Source organism: Salvelinus namaycush, chromosome 1, assembly GCF_016432855.1.
Source record: "Salvelinus namaycush isolate Seneca chromosome 1, SaNama_1.0, whole genome shotgun sequence".
Taxonomy (NCBI): Eukaryota; Metazoa; Chordata; class Actinopteri; order Salmoniformes; family Salmonidae; genus Salvelinus; species Salvelinus namaycush.
In genome coordinates, this window is record NC_052307.1 from 40,169,768 (window position 1) to 40,189,973 (window position 20,206).

The window sequence follows — 20,206 nt, forward strand, 5'->3', positions numbered from 1 at the left end:
GAAATGCTAATTGTGCTGCAGTTGCTATTAATGACTGTTGGTTCATGTTCTAAATGTATGTATGTTCCAAATTTCTTTAAGGACAATTAATTGAATTCATTCATGGAGAAATGTGTATCAAACTTGTTCAGGACCTTGGTAATCCCAGAAGTAAAATCTATTGGTCAACTACACGCAGAATCTGCCCACGGGAGATTAGGACCTTGGGGATAACAGCAAAGCATCCCTCCCGACAGACCATAATAAAGAGTGCATGTGTTACTAACTTCTTTATGACAGCAGAGGGAATCGCTAGTTGGTAGGGAGCACAGTACAGTAGGAGCGCGAAAAGTCCACATAACTCGTAGATTCACCTGCGGCAAAAATCGTAGTACACTCTTGTAATAATTTCAATGCGCAAAGTGTCGCTCTTTTGGGAATAACCGCAATGGGAGCCTCGCAGTCTGCGCGCACTGAACATGAGTTCCAAGATCTGGCTGATCGAACTGGATGTAAGTAGCCTGGGCTATATTATGCTCAAACTTTAAGTGTTAATCAAATCAAAGTTTATTTGTCACGTGCGCCGAATACAACATGTACCTTACAGTGAAAAGCTTACTTACTAACCAACAGTGCAATTTTTAAGTAAAAAATAGGTATTAGGTGAATAGGAAAGGTAAGGAAATAAAAAACAACAGTAAAAAGACAGTGAATAACAATAGCGAGGCTATATAAAGGCACTGGTTAGTCGGGCTAATTGAGGTAGTATGTACATGTAGGTATGGTTAAAGTGACTGCATATATGATAAACAGAGAGTAGCAGTAGCGTAACAAATGGGGTGGCGGGACACAATGCAGATAGTCCGGGTAGCCAATGTGCGGGGGCACGGGTTAGTCGGGCTAATTGAGGTGGTATGTACATGTAGGTATGGTTAAAGTGACTATGCATATATGATAAACAAAGAGTAGCAGCAGCATAAAAGAGGGGTTGGTGGAGGGACACAATGCAAATAGTTCAGGTAGCGGTTTGATTACCTGTTCAGGAGTCTTATGGCTTGGAGGTAAAAGCTTTTGAGAAGCTTTTGGTCCTAGACTTGGCGCTCCGGTACCGCTTGCCATGCAGTAGTAGAGAGACCAGTAAATGACTGGGGTGGGTGGGGTCCTCTGAAACCGCCTGGTGTAGAGGTCCTGGATGGCAGGCAGCTTAGCCCCGGTGATGTACTGGGCCGTACGCACTACCCTTTGTAGTGCCTTGCGGTCGGAGTCCGAGCAGTTGCCATACCAGGCAGTGATGCAACCAGTCAGGATGCTCTCGATGTTGCATCTGTAGAACCTTTTGAGTATCTTAGGACCCATGCCAAATCTTTTTAGTTTCCTGAGGGGGAATAGGCTTTGTTATGCCCTCTTTATGACTGTATTGGTGTGTTTGGACCATTCTAGTTTGTTGGTGATGTGGACACTAAGGAACTTGAACTCTCAACCTGCTCCACTACAGCCCTGTCGATGAGAATGGGGGCATGCTCGGTCCTCCTTTTCCTGTTGTCCACAATCATCTCCTTAGTCTTGGTTACGTTGGGGGATAGGTTGTTATTCTGGCACCACCCAGCCAGGTCTCTGACCTATTTTTGACCTACCTCCCTATAGGCTGTCTTGTCGTTGTCGGTGATCAGGCCTACCACTTTTGTGTAATCTGCAAACTTAATGATGGTGTTGGAGTCGTACCTGGCCACGCAGTCGTGGGTGAATAGGGAGTACAGGAGGGGACTGAGCATGCACCCCTGAGGGGCTCCAGTGTTGAGGATCAGCGTGGCAGATGTGTTGTTACCTACCCTCACCACCTGGGGGCGGCCCATCAGGAAGTCCAGGATCCAGTTGCAGAGGGAGGTGTTTTGTCCCAGGGTCCTTAGCTTAGTGACGAGCTTTGCGGGTACTATGGTGTTGAACGCTGAGCTGTAGTCAATGAATAACATTCTCACATAGGTGTTCCTTTTGTCCAGGGGGGAAAGGTCAGTGTGGAGTGCAATAGTGATTGCATCATCTGTGGATCTGTTTGGGTGTTATCCAAATTGGAGTGAGTCTAGGGTTTCTGGGATAATGGTGTTGATGTGAGCCATTAACAGCCTTTCAAAGCACTTCATGGCTACGGACGTGAGTGCTACAGGTCTGTAGTCATTTAGGCAGGTTACCTTAGTGTTCTTGGGAACAGGGATTATGGTGGGCTGCTTGAAACATGTTGTTATTACAGACTCAATCAGGGACATGTTGAAAATGTCAGTGAAGACAACTGCCAGTTGGTCAGCACATGCCCGGAGCACACGTCCTGGTAATTCGTCTGGCCCTGCGGCCTTATGAATGTTGAGCTGTTTAAAGGTCTTACTCACATCGGCTACGTAGAGCGTGATCACACAGTTGTCCGGAACAGCTGATGCTCTCATGCATGCCTCAGTGTTGCTTGCCTCGGAGCGAGCATAGAAGTGATTTAGCTCGTCTGGTAGGCTCGTGTCACTGGGCAGCTCCCGGCTGGGCAGCTCCCGGCCACTGGGCAGCTCCCGGCAGTGTCGGAGCCGGTGTAGTATGATTCAATCTTAGCCCTGTATTGGCGCTTTGCCTGTTTGATGGTTAGTCGGAGGGCATAGCAAGGGTTAGAGTCCCGCACCTTGAAAGCGGCAGCTCTAGCTTTTAGCTCAGTGCGAATGTTGCCTGTAATCCATGGCCTCTGGTTGGGGTGTGTTTGTACAGTCACTTTGGGGACGACGTCCTCGATGCACTTATTGATTACACTGTTTCTATTGGATTATTATCAAATGCACCCAAAAAAACTCATTTGATCTTGTGTCAGGAAAATAAATAGCCTATCCTTAGATGAAGGGACAAATAGCATAAATGCCTCAATCTCATAGTTCAAACTGGAAATATGAATTCCTTTGTAGTGAGTCTTCCGAAGAGCATACAATAAGACACTGTATTCCAGCTGTTTTCACGTGAATAGACAATAGTTGGATTGTCCTTCTGGTCATTCCATTAAAAATCTAGGCTACTCCTTCCAAAAAGCTTAAAGGACAGATGGACAACTGTTTTTTTAACAAGTTGAATAGAATGTCATGCTACTTGCCAATATGGTGCCATGTATGGTGAATAACCCATTGGAGTAGAATTTGTGATGATTTAGAGTGCAGTATTACTGTAAATTATGTAACTCAAATCTATTGACAGTCAAATATAACACTATTTTTGGAAGTGACAAGGGTAGAAAAAATATACATTTTTTAAAAGTGGGTTAATTACTCTTTTGTGATAGGATGATGTTCTGCAAATTTGGTCTGTTGCAGCAACATTTGTTGTGCTTGGAACACTGATCTGTTCATTCTCATCAGCTGGCTTCTGTTATAAATGGGAGAACTGTGCTTCCTTCTCCCTCAGTGTAGAAGGGTGAGAGAGGTCAATCAAGACATAAAACAATACTCTGATTTCCAATGTTCAACATAAAATGTTTAGATTGTAATAAGTGTAATAACTTAATACAGCATGTTGGTTATTCAGTGTGAGATAACTCCTAAAGGAAGATAATGGTGAAGAAACGTGTCGCGCATTATGCAGCTGAATGGTATGCAAGTATTTGAACTGAAGTTTATAACCATGTCTTCCCTGAGTGCTGTTTCCTTGGCGTTTGTGGGGAAGCTTGTGTTTTTCAGTGATCCTGAAAGCTATACAGGTGTGGTTTCGGACCCAGGAAGGTTCAACCATGCTGGGCAGGTTCCAGGTGAGAGGCCAGACAAAACACGGCACCTGGCCCTCCAGGTTGGGGATTGGGCGTGGGGCTAACAACCCCACCCAGTAAAAACCACCATGTTACAGAAACTGCAACAACTTCCAAAATTCAGGAAACTCTTGCCAATCTGTAGGCACTTTGACGGCTTTAGATGAAAGCCATACCCTGGAAATCAGGAGATCGTTGAGGAGTTTGCTAGGGCCCATAACTACAGTCAGTCTTGGAGTATGGAACGTCTGCACCATGTTTGAAACTTCAAAAACAGCTCAAGTTATCAGAGAGATAGACAAGTACAATGTGGACATCCTGTGTGTAAGGGAAAGCAGATGGACTGGTTAAGGGCGCAAGGTGACAAGTGATGGCTCAACAATTCTCTTCTCAGGAAAGGACGACGCCCACTCCAGTGGTTTAGCTCTCATTGTGAGCAAAACAACTGCCAAATCTCTCTTGGAATGGGAACCCATCAGTGACCAGCTTATCAGAGCATAATTCAACTGCAAGGTCACCATCCTGCAGTGCTATGCCCCCACCAACGAGACAGAGGAAGAGGACAAGGATGACTGGTATGAGCAGCTACTGCAAGCAGTATCCAATGTCCCACAATACAATGTGTTCCTGATAACTGGAGATATGAATGCGAAGGTTGGAGCCGGTAACACCGACTATGAGCAGGCCATGGGGCAACACGGCTGTGGGACCGTCAATAACAACGGTGAAAGGCTTGCCGACTTCTTCCTCAATAACAACTGTGTGATTGGTGGCACACTCTTCCCTCACAAAGACATCCATAAATGAACATGAAGATCCCCAGATGGTCACACTGTCAACCAAATCGACCACATCAATGTCAACGAGACTTGCCAAAGGTCCCTATAGGATGTCAAGGTCCACCACCAGATGTCAACAGCAACCACTACCTGGTGGAAGCTGTGAGCCACAAATGCTGTAAAACAAGGGTGGAAAATATTCAACATCAACAAGCAACACCTTGCCTGAGATAAAGAAAGTATTTACCATCGAGCTAAGACATTGCTTCAGTTCATTAGCCAAAGCAGAAGATGAAGACCAGAGGGGTATACTACAGATGTAGGATCTTAAATTTGATCCAGTTTGCTACAGCAGGAAAGTAATCCTGCACCAAAAGGAAATGTGAATTATTATGTGGATTATAAATAATGGATATTTTTGTAGGGGTTGATACATTTTCTTTCATACATTCGTAAGGGAAAATCAAGTTTGTAATTTACAATTAGACATTTCTAACTTCAGAAGCCTTTTTAAACCTCAAATACAATAACAATTTTAAAAAATCCTGCATTGCAGGAAAGTCAACCTGCAATAGGGTGATCAAATTAAGATCCTACATCTGTACAAAGCAGGATCAACTAGTTAGCCTGCTAACTTGATAAACAACCAAAAATAACTATTGAATTTCTGAGGGGTATACTACAAAGCAGGATCAATAAGTTAGCCAGGTATATATTCTGAATAACTTTAAAAAAAAATTGAAAGATAAGCTTGAAATGGGTATGGTCTATTTGACTTTCTACAGACTTTCTACGGTTGGCCAAAGTAAAATTGTTGAATGCAAAATCACCTAGGCTGATTGAGCGAGCACAGTAGCAATGGTCATCAAAATTGTTAAAATGTTTTACAAACAATTTTAATAAATGCAACAGTTGACCAATCGAACAATGGATGAAGATACTCCAAACTATAATGTTTTTAATCCATCAGATATTGACTGTATTATAGCACATAAAACATTTTACTGGCACAGACAAATAATGAATCAGGGTTGAAGGATTTTGGTGGGAATTCAGGTATTCAATTTATTGTCAAATGTCACTTTTTCTTTCTTAGAATAAACTCATATAAACATTTTCAAATGGTAATCAGGTATTTTGTAAATATTGTGTGTTAAAATAAATACAATTATACGTGTATCATTTGCATAAATACACTGGGTGTACAGTATTTGCATATACAGTGCATTCAGAAAGTAGTCAGACCCCTTCCCTTTTCCACATTTTGTTACGTTACAGCCTTATTCTAAAATTGATTAAATAAAACATTTTCCTCAGCAATATACACACAATACCTCATAATGACAAATAAAAATTAGGTTTTTCGATTTTTTTTGCAAATGTATTTATTATTTCCATAAGTATTCAGACCCTTTGCTATGAGAATCGAAATGCTCGGGAAACAGGGTGCATCCTGTTTCCATTTATCATTCTTGATTTTTTTCTACAACTTGATTGGGGTCCACTTGTGGTAAATTAAATTGATTGGTCATGATTTGGAAAGGAACACACCTGTCTATATAAGGTCCCACAGTTGACAGTGCATGTAAGAGCAAAAACCAAGCCATGAGGTCGAAGGAATTGTCTGTAGAGCTCTGAGACATGATTGTGTCGAGGCACAGATCTGGGGAAGGGTACCAAAAAATGGCTGCAGTATTGAAGGTCCCCAAGGTCCCCATCATTCTTAAATGGAAGACGTTTGGAACCACCAAGACTTCCTAGAGCTGGCCGCTCGGCCAAACTGAGCAATCAGGGGAGAAGGGCCTTGGTCAGAGAGGTGACCAAGAACATGATGTTCACTCTGACAGAGCTCCAGACTTCCTCTGTGGAGATGGGAAAACCTTCCTGAAGGACAACCATCTCTGCACCACTCCACCAATCAGGCCTTTATGGCAGAGTGGCCAGACGGAAGCCACTCTTCAGTAAAAGGCAAATGACAGCCCTCTTGGAGTTTGCCAAAAGGCACCTAAAGGACTCTCAGACCATGAGAAACAAGATTCTCTGGTCTGATGAAACAAGATTGAACTCTTTGACCTGAATGCCAAGTGTCACGTCTGGAGGAAACCTGGCATCATCCCTACGGTGAAGGATGGTGGTGGCAGCATCATGCTGTAGGGATGTTTTTCAGCGGCAGGGACTGGGAGACTAGTCAGGATCGAGGTAAAGATGAATGGAGCAAAGTACAGAGAGATCCTTGATGAAAACCTGCTCCAGAGCGCTCAAGACTGGGGCAAAGGTTCACCTTCCAAAAGGACAACGACCCTAGGCACACAGCCAAGGCAATACAGGAGTAGCTTCGGGACAAGTCTCTGAATGTCCTTGAGTGGCCCAGCCAGAGCCCGGACTTGAACCCGATCGAACATCTCTGGAGAGACCTGAAAATAGCTGTGCAGCGACGCTCCCCATCCAACCTGACAGAGCTTGAGAGGATCTGCAGAGAAGAATGGGAGAAACTCCCCAAATACAGGTGTGTCAAGCTTGTAGTGTCATACCCAAGAAGACTCTAGGCTGTAATCACTGCCAAAGGTTCTTCAACAAAGTATTGAGTAAAGGGTCTGAATACTTATGTAAATGTGATATTTCAGATTTTTACAAGTTAGCAAAAATTTCTAAAACCCTTTTTTTGCTTTTTCATTATGGGGTATTGTGTGTAGATGATTAGGGAAAACAATATAATCCATTTTAGAATAAGGCTGTAACGTAACAAAATGTGGAAAATTAAAGGGGTCTGAATACTTTCCGAATGCAATTTATTCATACATTAACATAAATGGGTGGAACTGGGCTGAAACCACCAAAAACTTGCTCTGTCTAGGCCTATCTGCACTAACCTGCACTGTCTAGACTGCCTCATTAATGACTGTCGTTGTCACATTCTTTACATTGTTTGTGAGGTCAGACATAATATCACTATAATCAGTGTTCATTTTTGGAAGTTGCTTTCATTTCAGAGCATCTAATTTGTAAAACATTTCAACTCTATTAAATTATGACTTTTTTCAATTCAACAAAACAAACACCCATAAAAATAAAGTGATCTTTCTTGTGATGTTAGTGTAGAGACGATGCGTTAAAGGTAGACTCAGCAGTGTGACATAGATCCAGAAAGTAAATAGCATAGTGGGTCAATTTCTGCAATAACTGACCCTGTTTCACTGTGCTACCTGGGCGACACACTCATGTAATGTCTCATAAATACCTATAGGTCTCGGCCTTGTCTGATAAATACTGATACTACTATAGCAACATGTCCTTTGCTTAAGTCATTCCACACACAAGCCCATGCCTGAGAGGCTTGAGGATTTAGCAATTCAAGGATTTCTATTATCTGCTTGAAAACACGACTAACAAATCTGTTATCCTTCCTGTAATTACATTGTTGCAACAATTGCACTGATACCTCTGTTCACAAAAATGGATTAAGAGTTGAGCCATGAGCTTGCAGTGCAAAGTCAAGGTTGGCTGAATACAGATGCAACTCAAAGGGTTGAGAGGGAAAATAGAAGAGTCTGAAATGCAATACGCAATATTGCTGTATTGCTGCATACACACCACCCACGTAAGTCTATAAACCTGCCTGTGCAAGAGTTTAGTGTCTGGCATTGTTCTGTGTGGTTGCTGAAGCATTCACCTTCAGTAGGTGTTGCTACTGCAAACAATAATTTTGTTAAGGGCATTTCCGTGTCCCAGAAGCACTAACATGTGAAGTTCATAGGAGCACATCAAATTTGGTGTCAAATTAAAGCTAAGAGTCTACATTTTTTATTTTATTATTAAGGCATATATAAATTCTTTAACTATTTTCCATCCTAAAAATGTAGAATAAGGCCCTGATTTCTGGTCAAACAGATGGAAAAGGGGTCTTGGCAAACAGAAAAAGTCTTAATTCGGAGTAGATATTTAACAGAATTTTTGGAAAATGTGGTGACATAAAAAACTGAGGGAGATTTTACCTTAAGTATGTTATCAAATCTGCACTGTCATTTGAGTAAATGTGTTTTTGTAAAAATGTCAGTAGAAGTTGATAAAAGTAGTCCTTGTGCATATGGTTGTATGGTTTGTTTAACTTTTCAATCAATGGTTTTTGTTTGGCATACTTTTAAAGTGAAAAATAGAGTCTCACCGTCATTCTGTTACCATGAAATGATTATTATGTGCTTTCAACAAGCACTGTGAGGGCAAAGCACGTTCCACCTTTGAGGAGAAGTCAAAATAAGCACTATTGTATGCAAAGTTTGCACGCAAAGTAAAATATCACAATCTGTGGTTCTTTAACTGTATCTTGCAACCATAACATTAACATGTTGTGGAAATATTACCCCCTGTGATCCTGTATTTCAGACATTAGCTCACAAAGAAGTCAATAATTCAAAGTTCCCTTTGAAAGCAAATATAATCTCACTAGAGTATGTTTGTTTTTCTATTATTGTGTTTTTTATCATTATGCTGATTGTGTTGTAGGCCTATTGTTGTCACAATTCTGCCCATTTCTTAAGAGGTTTATCTGTTCTGTACCCTTTTGCACCTGAATCCAAAGTTCATAATTGCTACAGGTCATTTACATGTTTTACACTTCAAAACCAATACATACCAGAAGGAAAGGCTAAAAAGAACATATTTGGTGAAGATATCCAGCTAGTCTTGAAGGGTGGGGTATCTAGAAATGGAATACCCTCAAGTTATTATGCCTTTAATAAGTCTTAAGTTGCTAATCCTCCAAACTACTGTGATTGTTTCCATTCAGTTTCCCTCGAGCAGATTGGCAACCTCAACAAGAGATTCAGACAGCTGAGCAAGAATGAGCAGACACTAAGGTAGTGTCACCAACACCATATATTTACAGTGCATCATCGGCTGTCACCCATCTCATCTATTCGTATACTGTAAAACCATTCTGGAAATATTTTATGTATTTTGGAATTTACCTTAACATATGTTAACGTAAAATACAGTAGCAGTTCACTTACTGTATTTGTGAATGTACAAAATAGAATGTCACACAAAGAGTACAAGGTCGAACAAAATAAAAGCACATCCTCTAAAGTAAGAGGGAAAAAGGTTTTGTTGTATTTCGAATGGCTTGTAATTCCACCCCAAAGAATACGTTACCGTATTGTATTTTTGGAGTGCCAAAATCCTTTTGACCACTAGTGGGTGCATGGTATTGTTGTTTCTGGCTACATTTGTGCTGTACCAATTTAATTGATATGTAGTAGTAGTACCCCATCAATTAAATGTCTATACGGGACAGATTGGAGTGGAAGCAAGTCTTAAACCTTTAATGGTTGAGTATTTGCCTTAATGGTTGAGTATTTGCCTTTGCCATGTAGTCACTGTATGGAAGCCTTTGTTAATGCCTCTAGAAGTGTAAGTGCAACATTTGGTATTTTATAACACTTACACTTCTGGAGGCCTTAACACAGGCTTCAAAATTGGCAGTCACTGATATGCTGTAATATGTAAACACATTACCTAGCAGCCAACCTGCTTGCAAAGACCACTTATCCTGGACATTTTCTTGATACCGTTCGTTACGATAAGAAGCCTATACTGGAGAAATTTGAAATTAAACAAGTATTTCTAATATGGTTTTGTTGTTTCTGGCACATTAACATATGAGGCGTGCCTTGTAAGAGGCTGCATGTGTCCTACCTGTTAGTGAAAGGGCTGTACGAATGTAATTGATACTTGTTGACAGTACTCTTAATATAATACTTGTTAACAGTAACCTTGGCCTTTAGCAAAAGGCGGTAAACATCTCACATGATAATATAGTTGTTACTAACATATTTTCATGTCATGTTTTCTTTTGCAGTCGACAGGATTTGGCAAGCATCTCTGCTCTAGATAACAATCCACTCCGGGCTCAAATTATTAATGCCTTCTTTGACAAAAGGTGATTATATAGCCTAAGTACAGTATTGAAATCTCTCGTTTAATACATACTGCATTTACTGTTACAACAATGTTTTTACACAGAGGACAGTTTTGTTCATGAGGTAATCAGTGATGCTGTAAAGGCCTTAGTTTTGAAGCATGTTCAACCCTGCGTTGAGTGAATTCACATATATATATACACTGCTCAAAAAAATAAAGGGAACACTTAAACAACACAATGTAACTCCAAGTCAATCACACTTCTGTGAAATCAAACTGTCCACTTAGGAAGCAACACTGATTGACAATAAATTTCACATGCTGTTGTGCAAATGGAATAGACAACAGGTGGAAATTATAGGCAATTAGCAAGACACCCCCAATAAAGGAGTGGTTCTGCAGGTGGTGACCACAGACCACTTCTCAGTTCCTATGCTTCCTGGCTGATGTTTTGGTCACTTTTGAATGCTGGCGGTGCTTTCACTCTAGTGGTAGCATGAGACGGAGTCTACAACCCACACAAGTGGCTCAGGTAGTGCAGCTCATCCAGGATGGCACATCAATGCGAGCTGTGGCAAGAAGGTTTGCTGTGTCTGTCAGCGTAGTGTCCAGAGCATGGAGGCGCTACCAGGAGACAGGCCAGTACATCAGGAGACGTGGAGGAGGCCGTAGGAGGGCAACAACCCAGCAGCAGGACCGCTACCTCCGCCTTTGTGCAAGGAGGAGCACTGCCAGAGCCCTGCAAAATGAGCTCCAGCAGGCCACAAATGTGCATGTCTGCTCAAACGGTCAGAAACAGACTCCATGGGGGTGGTATGAGGGCCCGACGTCCACAGGTGGGGGTTGTGCTTACAGCCCAACACCGTGCAGGACGTTTGGCATTTGCCAGAGAACACCAAGATTGGCAAATTCGCCACTGGCGCCCTGTGCTCTTCACAGATGAAAGCAGGTTCACACTGAGCACATGTGACAGACGTGACAGAGTCTGGAGACGCCGTGGAGAACGTTCTGCTGCCTGCAACATCCTCCAGCATGACCGGTTTGGCGGTGGGTCAGTCATGGTGTGGGGTGGCATTTCTTTGGGGGGCCGCACAGCCCTCCATGTGCTCGCCAGAGGTAGCCTGACTGCCATTAGGTACCGAGATGAGATCCTCAGACCCCTTGTGAGACCATACGCTGGTGCGGTTGGCCCTGGGTTCCTCCTAATGCAAGACAATGCTAGACCTCATGTGGCTGGAGTGTGTCAGCAGTTCCTGCAAGAGGAAGGCATTGATGCTATGGACTGGCCCGCCCGTTCCCCAGACCTGAATCCAATTGAGCACATCTGGGACATCATGTCTCGCTCCATCCACCAACGCCACGCTGCACCACAGACTGTCCAGGAGTTGGCGGATGCTTTAGTCCAGGTCTGGGAGGAGATCCCTCAGGAGACCATCCGCCACCTCATCAGGAGCATGCCCAGGCGTTGTAGGGAGGTCATACAGGCACGTGGAGGCCACACACACTACTGAGCCTCATTTTGACTTGTTTTAAGGACATTACATCAAAGTTGGATCAGCCTGTAGTGTGGTTTTCCACTTTAATTTTTAGTGTGACTCCAAATCCAGACCTCCATGGGTTGATAAATTTGATTTCCATTGATCATTTTTGTGTGATTTTGTTGTCAGCACATTCAACTATGTAAAGAAAAAAGTATTTAATAAGAATATTTCATTCATTCAGATCTAGGATGTGTTATTTTAGTGTTCCCTTTATTTTTTTGAGCAGTGTATATGTAACTTTATACCTCTAGCCTTGGTAACCTCACCAGTTAGTCTGGTTTAACCAGGCTAATGCCTCTCTGTGTTTATTTGATTTAGAAACCTCCGTCAGAATGAGGTGGGTACGGTCCAGGTGATTGGCTTTGAGGAGTTCCTTATGGTCATGTCTCACTTTCGTCCGGCAGCTATGCACATCACAGAGGAGGAGAGGGAGAAATTGAGGCGGGAAAAACTACGCTGTATGGTTTGGTGATGAGTAGAGTAACTTTGCTGCGACTTGTGTTTGTGCCCAGAGCTAATGCCTAGGATTTAGCTCAGTGGGCTAATGTGGTCTTGACTGAGTCATGCAGGCAACATGTTTTATATAAGGGCTATTCCAGATTGAATCATAACATAGTTTCAGTTCTCTAATCATACTCTAGTGTAGAGTCTAGATTGGGTCTGGAGTAGACCAGCCAGTCTGTCTTGCTCCTACTTATCATGGATGCAGCTCAGAAAGCCAAACATTCTCATAATCATGACTTCCTCATCCACCCTGATGATGTGAAATGAGCCATTAGGCCCCTATCCTGCCCCTGGAACCCTTCCCATTAGATGATGAATAGAATATAAATCATAGTAGAGACCTGTTACACTATCTTTGGGGATAAAATAGTTAGTAAAAATGTCCTATTTTGCTTGTTCGTCTTCATTGTGTCTCTTCAGTTGTGTTCAACATGCATGACACAGACAGTGACGGCACCATCACTCTGGAGGAGTACAGACGGGTAAGGCCTCCCTTTTCTACTCTCTCCTCACCATAATCCTCCATGGCCCAGGGCGTGTATTCACAAAGTATCTCAGAGTAGGAGTGCTGTACTAAAATCAGGTTCTCCCTTGTCCATATAATATTATTCATTATGATCAAAAAGGCAAAACTGATCCTATGTCAGCACACCTATCCCGGTACATTTTTGTGAAGGTCTGTTTATCATTGACGTTGAATGGACCGGTGTGCTCTTTTCTTCCTCTAGGCGGTAGAAGAGCTCCTGTCTAAGGCTGGCACAATCGGGCAGGAGACCGCAAAGGCCATTGCAGACGCCGCCATGCTGGAAGTTGCAAGCACCACAAGGGGCAAAATGGTAATGGGGTTATCACTTAATCACTCATGTTCGTACCCTTAAGACCAAAGAGTGTGTGAGTAAGATAAAACGATAACACAATTGATTACAGTGAACCACACCTTATTTTTAAGTGCAAAGAACTGTTCTACTTTGTACTGCTTTGTACCGTGCCTAAGAACAACCCTTAGCCGTCTGATATTCATGATAGTCCACAGGTCCTCATGCCTTATTGCTTAAAGTGGCAAACTGCAGTTCAAACAATAACGTGTGTACAATAAAATACAAATTATATTTCATGCTGAAACCATAATATTAAACACCAATGGTTTTCACTAAGTTGATGATTTATATTTCGGATAATTTGTACAGCTTTGTCATTATATATATAATTTTAAATCATCTTATTTGATTATTTCATATATTTTACATGTGATAAGGCCACACAGAGGGACAGATATTATTAGACACCCGTGATAATCTGAAGTACCCAAAAGGCCCTAGATGTCATTTTATACAATTCCAAAGAAACCTTGAAAGTTACCTAAATTCTGGTAGTTTACTGGTACATTTGAAAAGTTCCAGTAATATACACTCCCTTTGCAACCCTATGTAAAAATGTATGTAGCAACTGTAGATTTCCCCTTTAAAATTGGGTTACTTTGTTTTTCAGGAACCTGATGAATTCTATGAAGGAATCACTTTTGAAAATTTTCTTCAGGTATGGTTGTATATACAGTACAGTATACAGTGAGTGTACAACACATTAGAAACAACTGCTCTTACCATGACAGACTAACCAGCAGACTGTGCCAGCTGCATACTACACTACATACCACTGCTGGCTTGCTTCTGAAGCTAAGCAAGGTTGGTTCTGGTCAGTCCCTGGATGGGAGACCAGATGCTGCTGGAAGTGGTGTTGGAGGGTCAGTAGGAGGCACTCTTTCCATTGGTCCCAAAAATATCCCAATGCCCCAGGGCAGTGATTTGGGACACTGCCCTGTGTAGGGTGCAGTCTTTTGGATGGGACGTTAAACGGGTGTCCTGACTCTCTGAGGTCATTAAAGATCCCGTGGTACTTATTGTAAGAGTAGGGGTGTTAACCCCGGTGTCCTGGCTCAAATTCACAATCTGGCCCTCAAACCATTCACGGTCACCTAATAATCCCCAGTTTACAATTGGCTCATTCATCCCCCTCCTTTCCCCTGTAACTTTTCCACAGGTTGTTGCTGTAAATGAGAATGTGTTCTCAGTCAACTTATCTGGTAAAATAACAGATAAATAAAAACCAGGTGAAAAATATGTCACTTGATAAATCTGCTTCAAACAGTGTAGATGAAGGGGAGGAGACAGGTTAAATAAGGATTTTTAAGCCTTGAGACGGATTGTGGACACTAGAGGTCAACCGATTTCAAGTTATCGGAAATCGGTATTTTTGGACACCGATTTGGCCAATTTCTTTTTTCTTTACACCTTTATTTAACTACGCAAGTCAGTTAAGAACACATTCTTATTTTCAATGACGGCCTAGGAACGGTGGGTTAACTGCCTTGTTTAGGGGCAGAATGACAGATTTTTACCTTGTCAGCTTGGGGAGTCAATCTTGCAACCTTACGGTTAATTAGTCCAACGCTCTAACCACCTGCTTTACATTGCACTCCACGAGGAGCCTGCCTGTTACGCGAATGCACTAAGAAGCCACGGTAAGTTGCTAGCTAGCATTAAACTTATCTTATAAAAAACAATCAATCATAATCACTAGTTAACTACACATGGTTGATGATATTACTAGTTTATCTAGCGTGTCCTGCGTTGCATATAATCGATGCGGTGCACATTCGCAAAACAGGACTGTTGTTGCTCCAACGTGTACCTAACCATAAACATCAATGCCTTTCTTAAAATCAATACACAGAAGTATATATATTTTTAAACCTGCATATTTAGCTAAAAGAAATCCAGGTTAGCAGGCAATATTAATCAGGTGAAATTGTGTCACTTCTCTTGCGTTCATTGCACGCAGAGTCAGGGTATATGCAACAGTTTGGGCTGCCTGGCTCGTTGCGAACTAATTTGCCAGAATTTTATGTAATTATGACATAACATTGAAGGTTGTGCAATGTAACAGGAATATTTAGACTTATGGATGTCACCCGTTAGATAAAATACGGAACGGTTCCGTATTTCACTGAAATAATAAATGTTTTGTTTTCGAGATGATAGTTTCCGGATTCGACCATATTAATGACCGAAGGCTTGTATTTCGCTGTGTTATTATGTTATAGATAAGTCTATGATTTGATAGAGCAGTCTGACTGAGCGGTGGTAGGCAGCAGCAGGCTCATAAGCATTCATTCAAACAGCACTTTCCTGCATTTTGCCAGCAGCTCTTCGCTATGCTTCAAGCATTGCGCTGTTTATGACTTCAAGCCTATCAACTCCCGAGATTAGGCTGGTGTAACCGATGTGAAATGGCTAGCTAGTTAGCGGGGTGCGCGCTTATAGCGTTTCAAACGTCACTCGCTCTGAGACTTGGAGTAGTTGTTCCCCTTGCTCTGCATGGGTAACGCTGCTTCGAGGGTCGCTGTTGTCGATGTGTTCCTGGTTCGAGCCCAGGTAGGAGCGAGGAGAGGGACGGAAGCTATACTGTTACACTGGCAATACTAAAGTGCCTATAAGAACATCCAATAGTCAAAGGTATATGAAATACAAATCGTATAGAGAAATAGTCCTATAATTCCTATAATAACTACAACCTAAAACTTCTTACCTGGGAATATTGAAGACTCATGTTAAAAGGAACCACCAGCTTTCATATGTTCTCATGTTCTGAGCAAGGAACTTAAACGTTAGCTTTCTTACATGGAACATATTGCACTTTTACTTTCTTCTCCAACACTTTGTTTTGCGTTATTTAAACCAAATTGAACATGTTTCATTATTTATTTGAGGCTAAATTGATTTTATTGATGTATTATATTAAGTTAAAAGAAGTGTTCATTCAGTATTGTTGTAATTGTCATTATCGGCCGATTAATCGGTAACAGCTTTTTTGGTCCTCCAATAAAAATCATAATCGGTCGACCTCTAGCATGAACCCTCCTTGGTGTCGAAAGCATTCCACAGGGATGCTGGCCTATGTTGACAATGCTTCCCACAGTTGTGTCAAGTTGGATGGATGATTTTTGGGTGGTGGACTATTCTTGATACACACGGGAAACTGAGCGTGAAAAACCAAGCAGCGTTACAGTTCTGGCACCTACTTCCATACCCTTTTCAAAGGCACTTAAATATTTTGTCTCGCCCATTCACCCTCTGAATGGCACACATACACTATATATACAAAAGTATGTGGACACCCCTTCAAATTAGTGGATTCCGATATTTCAACCACACCCGTTGCTGACATGTGTATAAAATCGAGCACACTCCATAGACTAACATTGGCCTTACCGAAGAGCTCAGTGACTTTCAACATAACACCGTCATAGGATGCCACCTGTCCAACATGTCAGTTCATCAAATTTCTGCCCTGCTTGAGCTACCCCTGTCAACTGTAAATGCTGTTGTTGTGAAGTGGAAACATCTAGGTGCAACAACAGCTCAGCCGCGAAGTGGTAGGCCACACAAGCTCACAGAACGGGACTGCCATGTGTGCCATTCAGAGTGCCGAAGCGCGTAGTGCGTAAAAATCGTCTGTACTCTGTTGCAACACTCACCACCGAGTTCCAAACTGCCTCTCGAAGCAACGTCTGCACAAGAACTGTTTGTCGGGAGCTTCGTGAAATCGGTTTCCATGGCCGATCATCCGCACAAAAGCGTAAGATTACCATACGCAATGCCAAGCGTCAGCTGGAGTGGTGTAAAGCTCGCTGCCATTGGACTCTGGAGCAGTGGAAAAGCGTTCTCTGGAGTGATGAATCACACTTCACCATCTGGCAGTCTGACGGACTTGGTTTGGCGGATGCCAGGAGAACGCTATCTGCCCCAATGCTTAGTGTCAACTGTAAAGTTTGTTGGAGGAGGAATAGTTAGTTCCAGCGAAGGGAAATCTTAACGCTACAGCATTCTAGACGATTCCGTGCTTCCAACTTTGTGGCAACAGTTTGGGGAAGGCCCTTTTCAGCAGGACAATGCCCCTGTGCACAAAGCGAGGTCTATACAGACACGGTTTGTCGAGATCGGTGTGGAAGAACTTGACTGGCCTGCACAGAGCCCTGACCTCAACTCCATCGAACACCTTTGGGATGAATTAAAACGCAGACTGCGAGCCAGGCCTAATCACCTAACATCAGTGCCCAACCTCATTAATGCTCTTGTGCCTGAATGGAAGCAAGTCTCTGCAGCAATGTTCCAACATCTAGTGAAAAGCCTTCCCAGAAGAGTAGAGGCTGTTATAGCAGCAAAGGGGGGTACCAACTCCATATTAATGCCCATGATTTTGGAATGAGATGTTCGATGAGCAGGTGTCCACTAGAGGTCGACCGATTATGATTTTTCAACGCCGATACCGATTATTTGAGGACCAAAAAAGCCGATGCCGATTAAAAAATGTAAAAAAATTGTAATAATGACAATTACAACAATACTGAATGAACACTTATTTTAACTTAATATCATACATCAATAAAATCAATTTAGCCTCAAATAAATAATGAAACATGTTCAATTTGGTTTAAATAATGCAAAAACAAAGTGTTGGAGAAGAAAGTAAAAGTGCAATATGTGCCATGTAAGAAAGCTAACGTTTAAGTTCCTTGCTCAGAACAGGAGAACATATGAAAGCTGGTGGTTCCTTTTAACATGAGTCTTCAATATTCCCAGGTAAGAAGTTTTAGGTTGTGGTTATTATAGGAATTATAGGACTATTTCTCTCTATACGATTTGTATTTCATATACCTTTGACTATTGGATGTTCTTATAGGCACTTTAGTATTGCCAGTGTAACAGTATAGCTTCCGTTCCTCTCCTCGCTCCTACCTGGGCTCGAACCAGGAACACATCGACAACAGCCACCCTGAAAGCAGCGTTACCCATGCAGAGCAAGGGGAACAACTACTCCAAGTCTCAGAGCGAGTGACGTTTGAAACGCTGTAAGCGCGCACCCCGCTAACTAGCTAGGAATTTCACATCGATTACATCCGCCTAATCTCGGGAGTTGATAGGCTTGAAGTCATAAACAGAAGAGCTGCTGGCAAAACGCAGGAAAGTGCTGTTTGAATGAATGCTTACGAGCCTGCTGGTGCCTACCATCGCTCAGTCAGACTGCTCTATCAAATCATAGACTTAATTATAAAATAATAACACACAGAAATACGAGCCTTTGGTCATTAAAATGGTCGAATCCGGAAACTATCATTTCGAAAACAAAACGTTTATTCTTTCAGTGAAATACGGAACCGTTTCGTATTTTATCTAACGGATGGCATCCCTAAGTCTAAATATTGCTGTTACATTGTACAACCTTCAATGTTATGTCATAACTATGTACAATTCTGGCAAATTAATTACGGCCTTTGTTAGGAATAAATGGACTTCACACAGTTCGCAATGAGCCAGGCGGCCCAAACTGCGGCATATACCCTGACAGCTTGCACGGAGCGCAAGAGAAGTGACAATTTTCCTAGTTATAAGAAATTCATGTTAGCAGGCAATATTAACTAAATATGCAGGTTTAAAAATATATACTTGTGTATTGATTTTAAAGAAAGGCATTGATGTTTGTGGTTAGGTACATTTGTGCGCAACAACAGTGCTTTTTTCGCAAATGAGCTTGTTAAATCATCACCCGTTTGTCAAACAGGCACCGCATCGATTATATGCAACGCGGGACACGCTAGATAAACTAGTAATATCATCAACCATGTGTAGTTAACTAGTGATTGATTGTTTTTTATAAGATAAGTTTAATGCTAGCTAGCAACTCACCTTGGCTTCTTGCTGCCCTCGCGTAACAGGTAGTCAGCCTGCCACGCAGTCTCCTCGTGGAGTGCAATGTAAGGCAGGTGGTTAGAACGTTGGACTAGTAACCGGAAGGTTGCAAAAACGAATCCCCGACCTGACAAGGTAAAAATCTGTCGTTCTGCCCCTGAACAAGGCAGTTAACCCACCGATCCTAGGCCGTCATTGAAAATAAGAATGTGTTCTTAACTGACTTGCCTTGTTAAATAAAGGTGTAAAAAAATATATATTTAAAAAAACAAAAAATCAATTAAAAAAAAAAAATCGGCAAATCGGTGTCCAAAAATACAGATTACCGATTGTTATGAAAACTTGAAATTGGCCATTCCGATTAATGGTCGACCTCTAGTTCATGCTCTGACGAATTGAGCCTGTTCTGAGGGGAAAAGGGAGTGGTTGGGTGGGAGGGGGAGTTGGGTGGGGGAGGAGGTGCAACTCAATATTAGGAAGGTGTTCCTAATGTTTTGTACACTGTATACAACCTCTTCCCCACTTCCCCATTTCACAAGCTATTCAAATTGGCTATTGTTACATTGGTTGAAAAAAGGAAATGCCATTTCACTTTTGAGTTATGCAAAAGAATGCTATTACAACACAGTGACATTTGCTGTCTTAATATACTGCTATACTTTATATATTGAATACTGCCATATGTCTTATATTCCCCTACATTTTCTCCCCACAGATTCTTAAAACCTTGGATATTGAGACGAGGATGCACGTTCGCTTTTTAAACATGGACACTGCAACCATGCGATGTGGAAAATGAGTCCCTGTCTCCTTTAAAATACATCTGGTACTGCTGTTTTTACAGAATGAATCTCTCCGGGCTTCCTTTGGAATGAAGCCAAATACCTATTTTAACTTATGAATGATTGATGGGAGATCATAATCCACTGTGATATACAGTGTCTTCAGAAAGTATTCATACCCCTTGACTTTTCCACTGCTCCA

General features: G+C 42.0%; 1 protein-coding gene across 1 annotated transcript; it reads left to right on the forward strand.

Moving 5' to 3' along the window:
- Nucleotides 1-348: 348 nt before the first annotated feature.
- LOC120055290 (calcineurin B homologous protein 3-like) lies at nucleotides 349-20,160 on the forward strand. Its single transcript, XM_039003170.1, has 8 exons — nucleotides 349-491; nucleotides 9,299-9,368; nucleotides 10,370-10,450; nucleotides 12,291-12,430; nucleotides 12,897-12,958; nucleotides 13,205-13,312; nucleotides 13,965-14,012; nucleotides 19,938-20,160. Exons 1-8 carry the CDS (start codon nucleotides 428-430, stop codon nucleotides 20,019-20,021), a joined length of 657 nt encoding a protein of 218 aa, XP_038859098.1. The 5' UTR covers nucleotides 349-427; the 3' UTR covers nucleotides 20,022-20,160.
- The last annotated feature ends 46 nt before the right edge of the window (nucleotides 20,161-20,206 follow it).

Excerpts from the sequence above, each read along its gene's own strand:
- LOC120055290 (XM_039003170.1), top strand. The coding sequence starts at position 428 with ATGGGAGCCTCGCAGTCTGCGCGCACTGAACATGAGTTCCAAGATCTG. Across the intron at positions 12,959-13,204 it reads CTCTGGAGGAGTACAGACGG|GCGGTAGAAGAGCTCCTGTC; the intron begins GTAAGGCCTCCC and ends TTCTTCCTCTAG. Across the intron at positions 14,013-19,937 it reads CTTTTGAAAATTTTCTTCAG|ATTCTTAAAACCTTGGATAT; the intron begins GTATGGTTGTAT and ends TTCTCCCCACAG.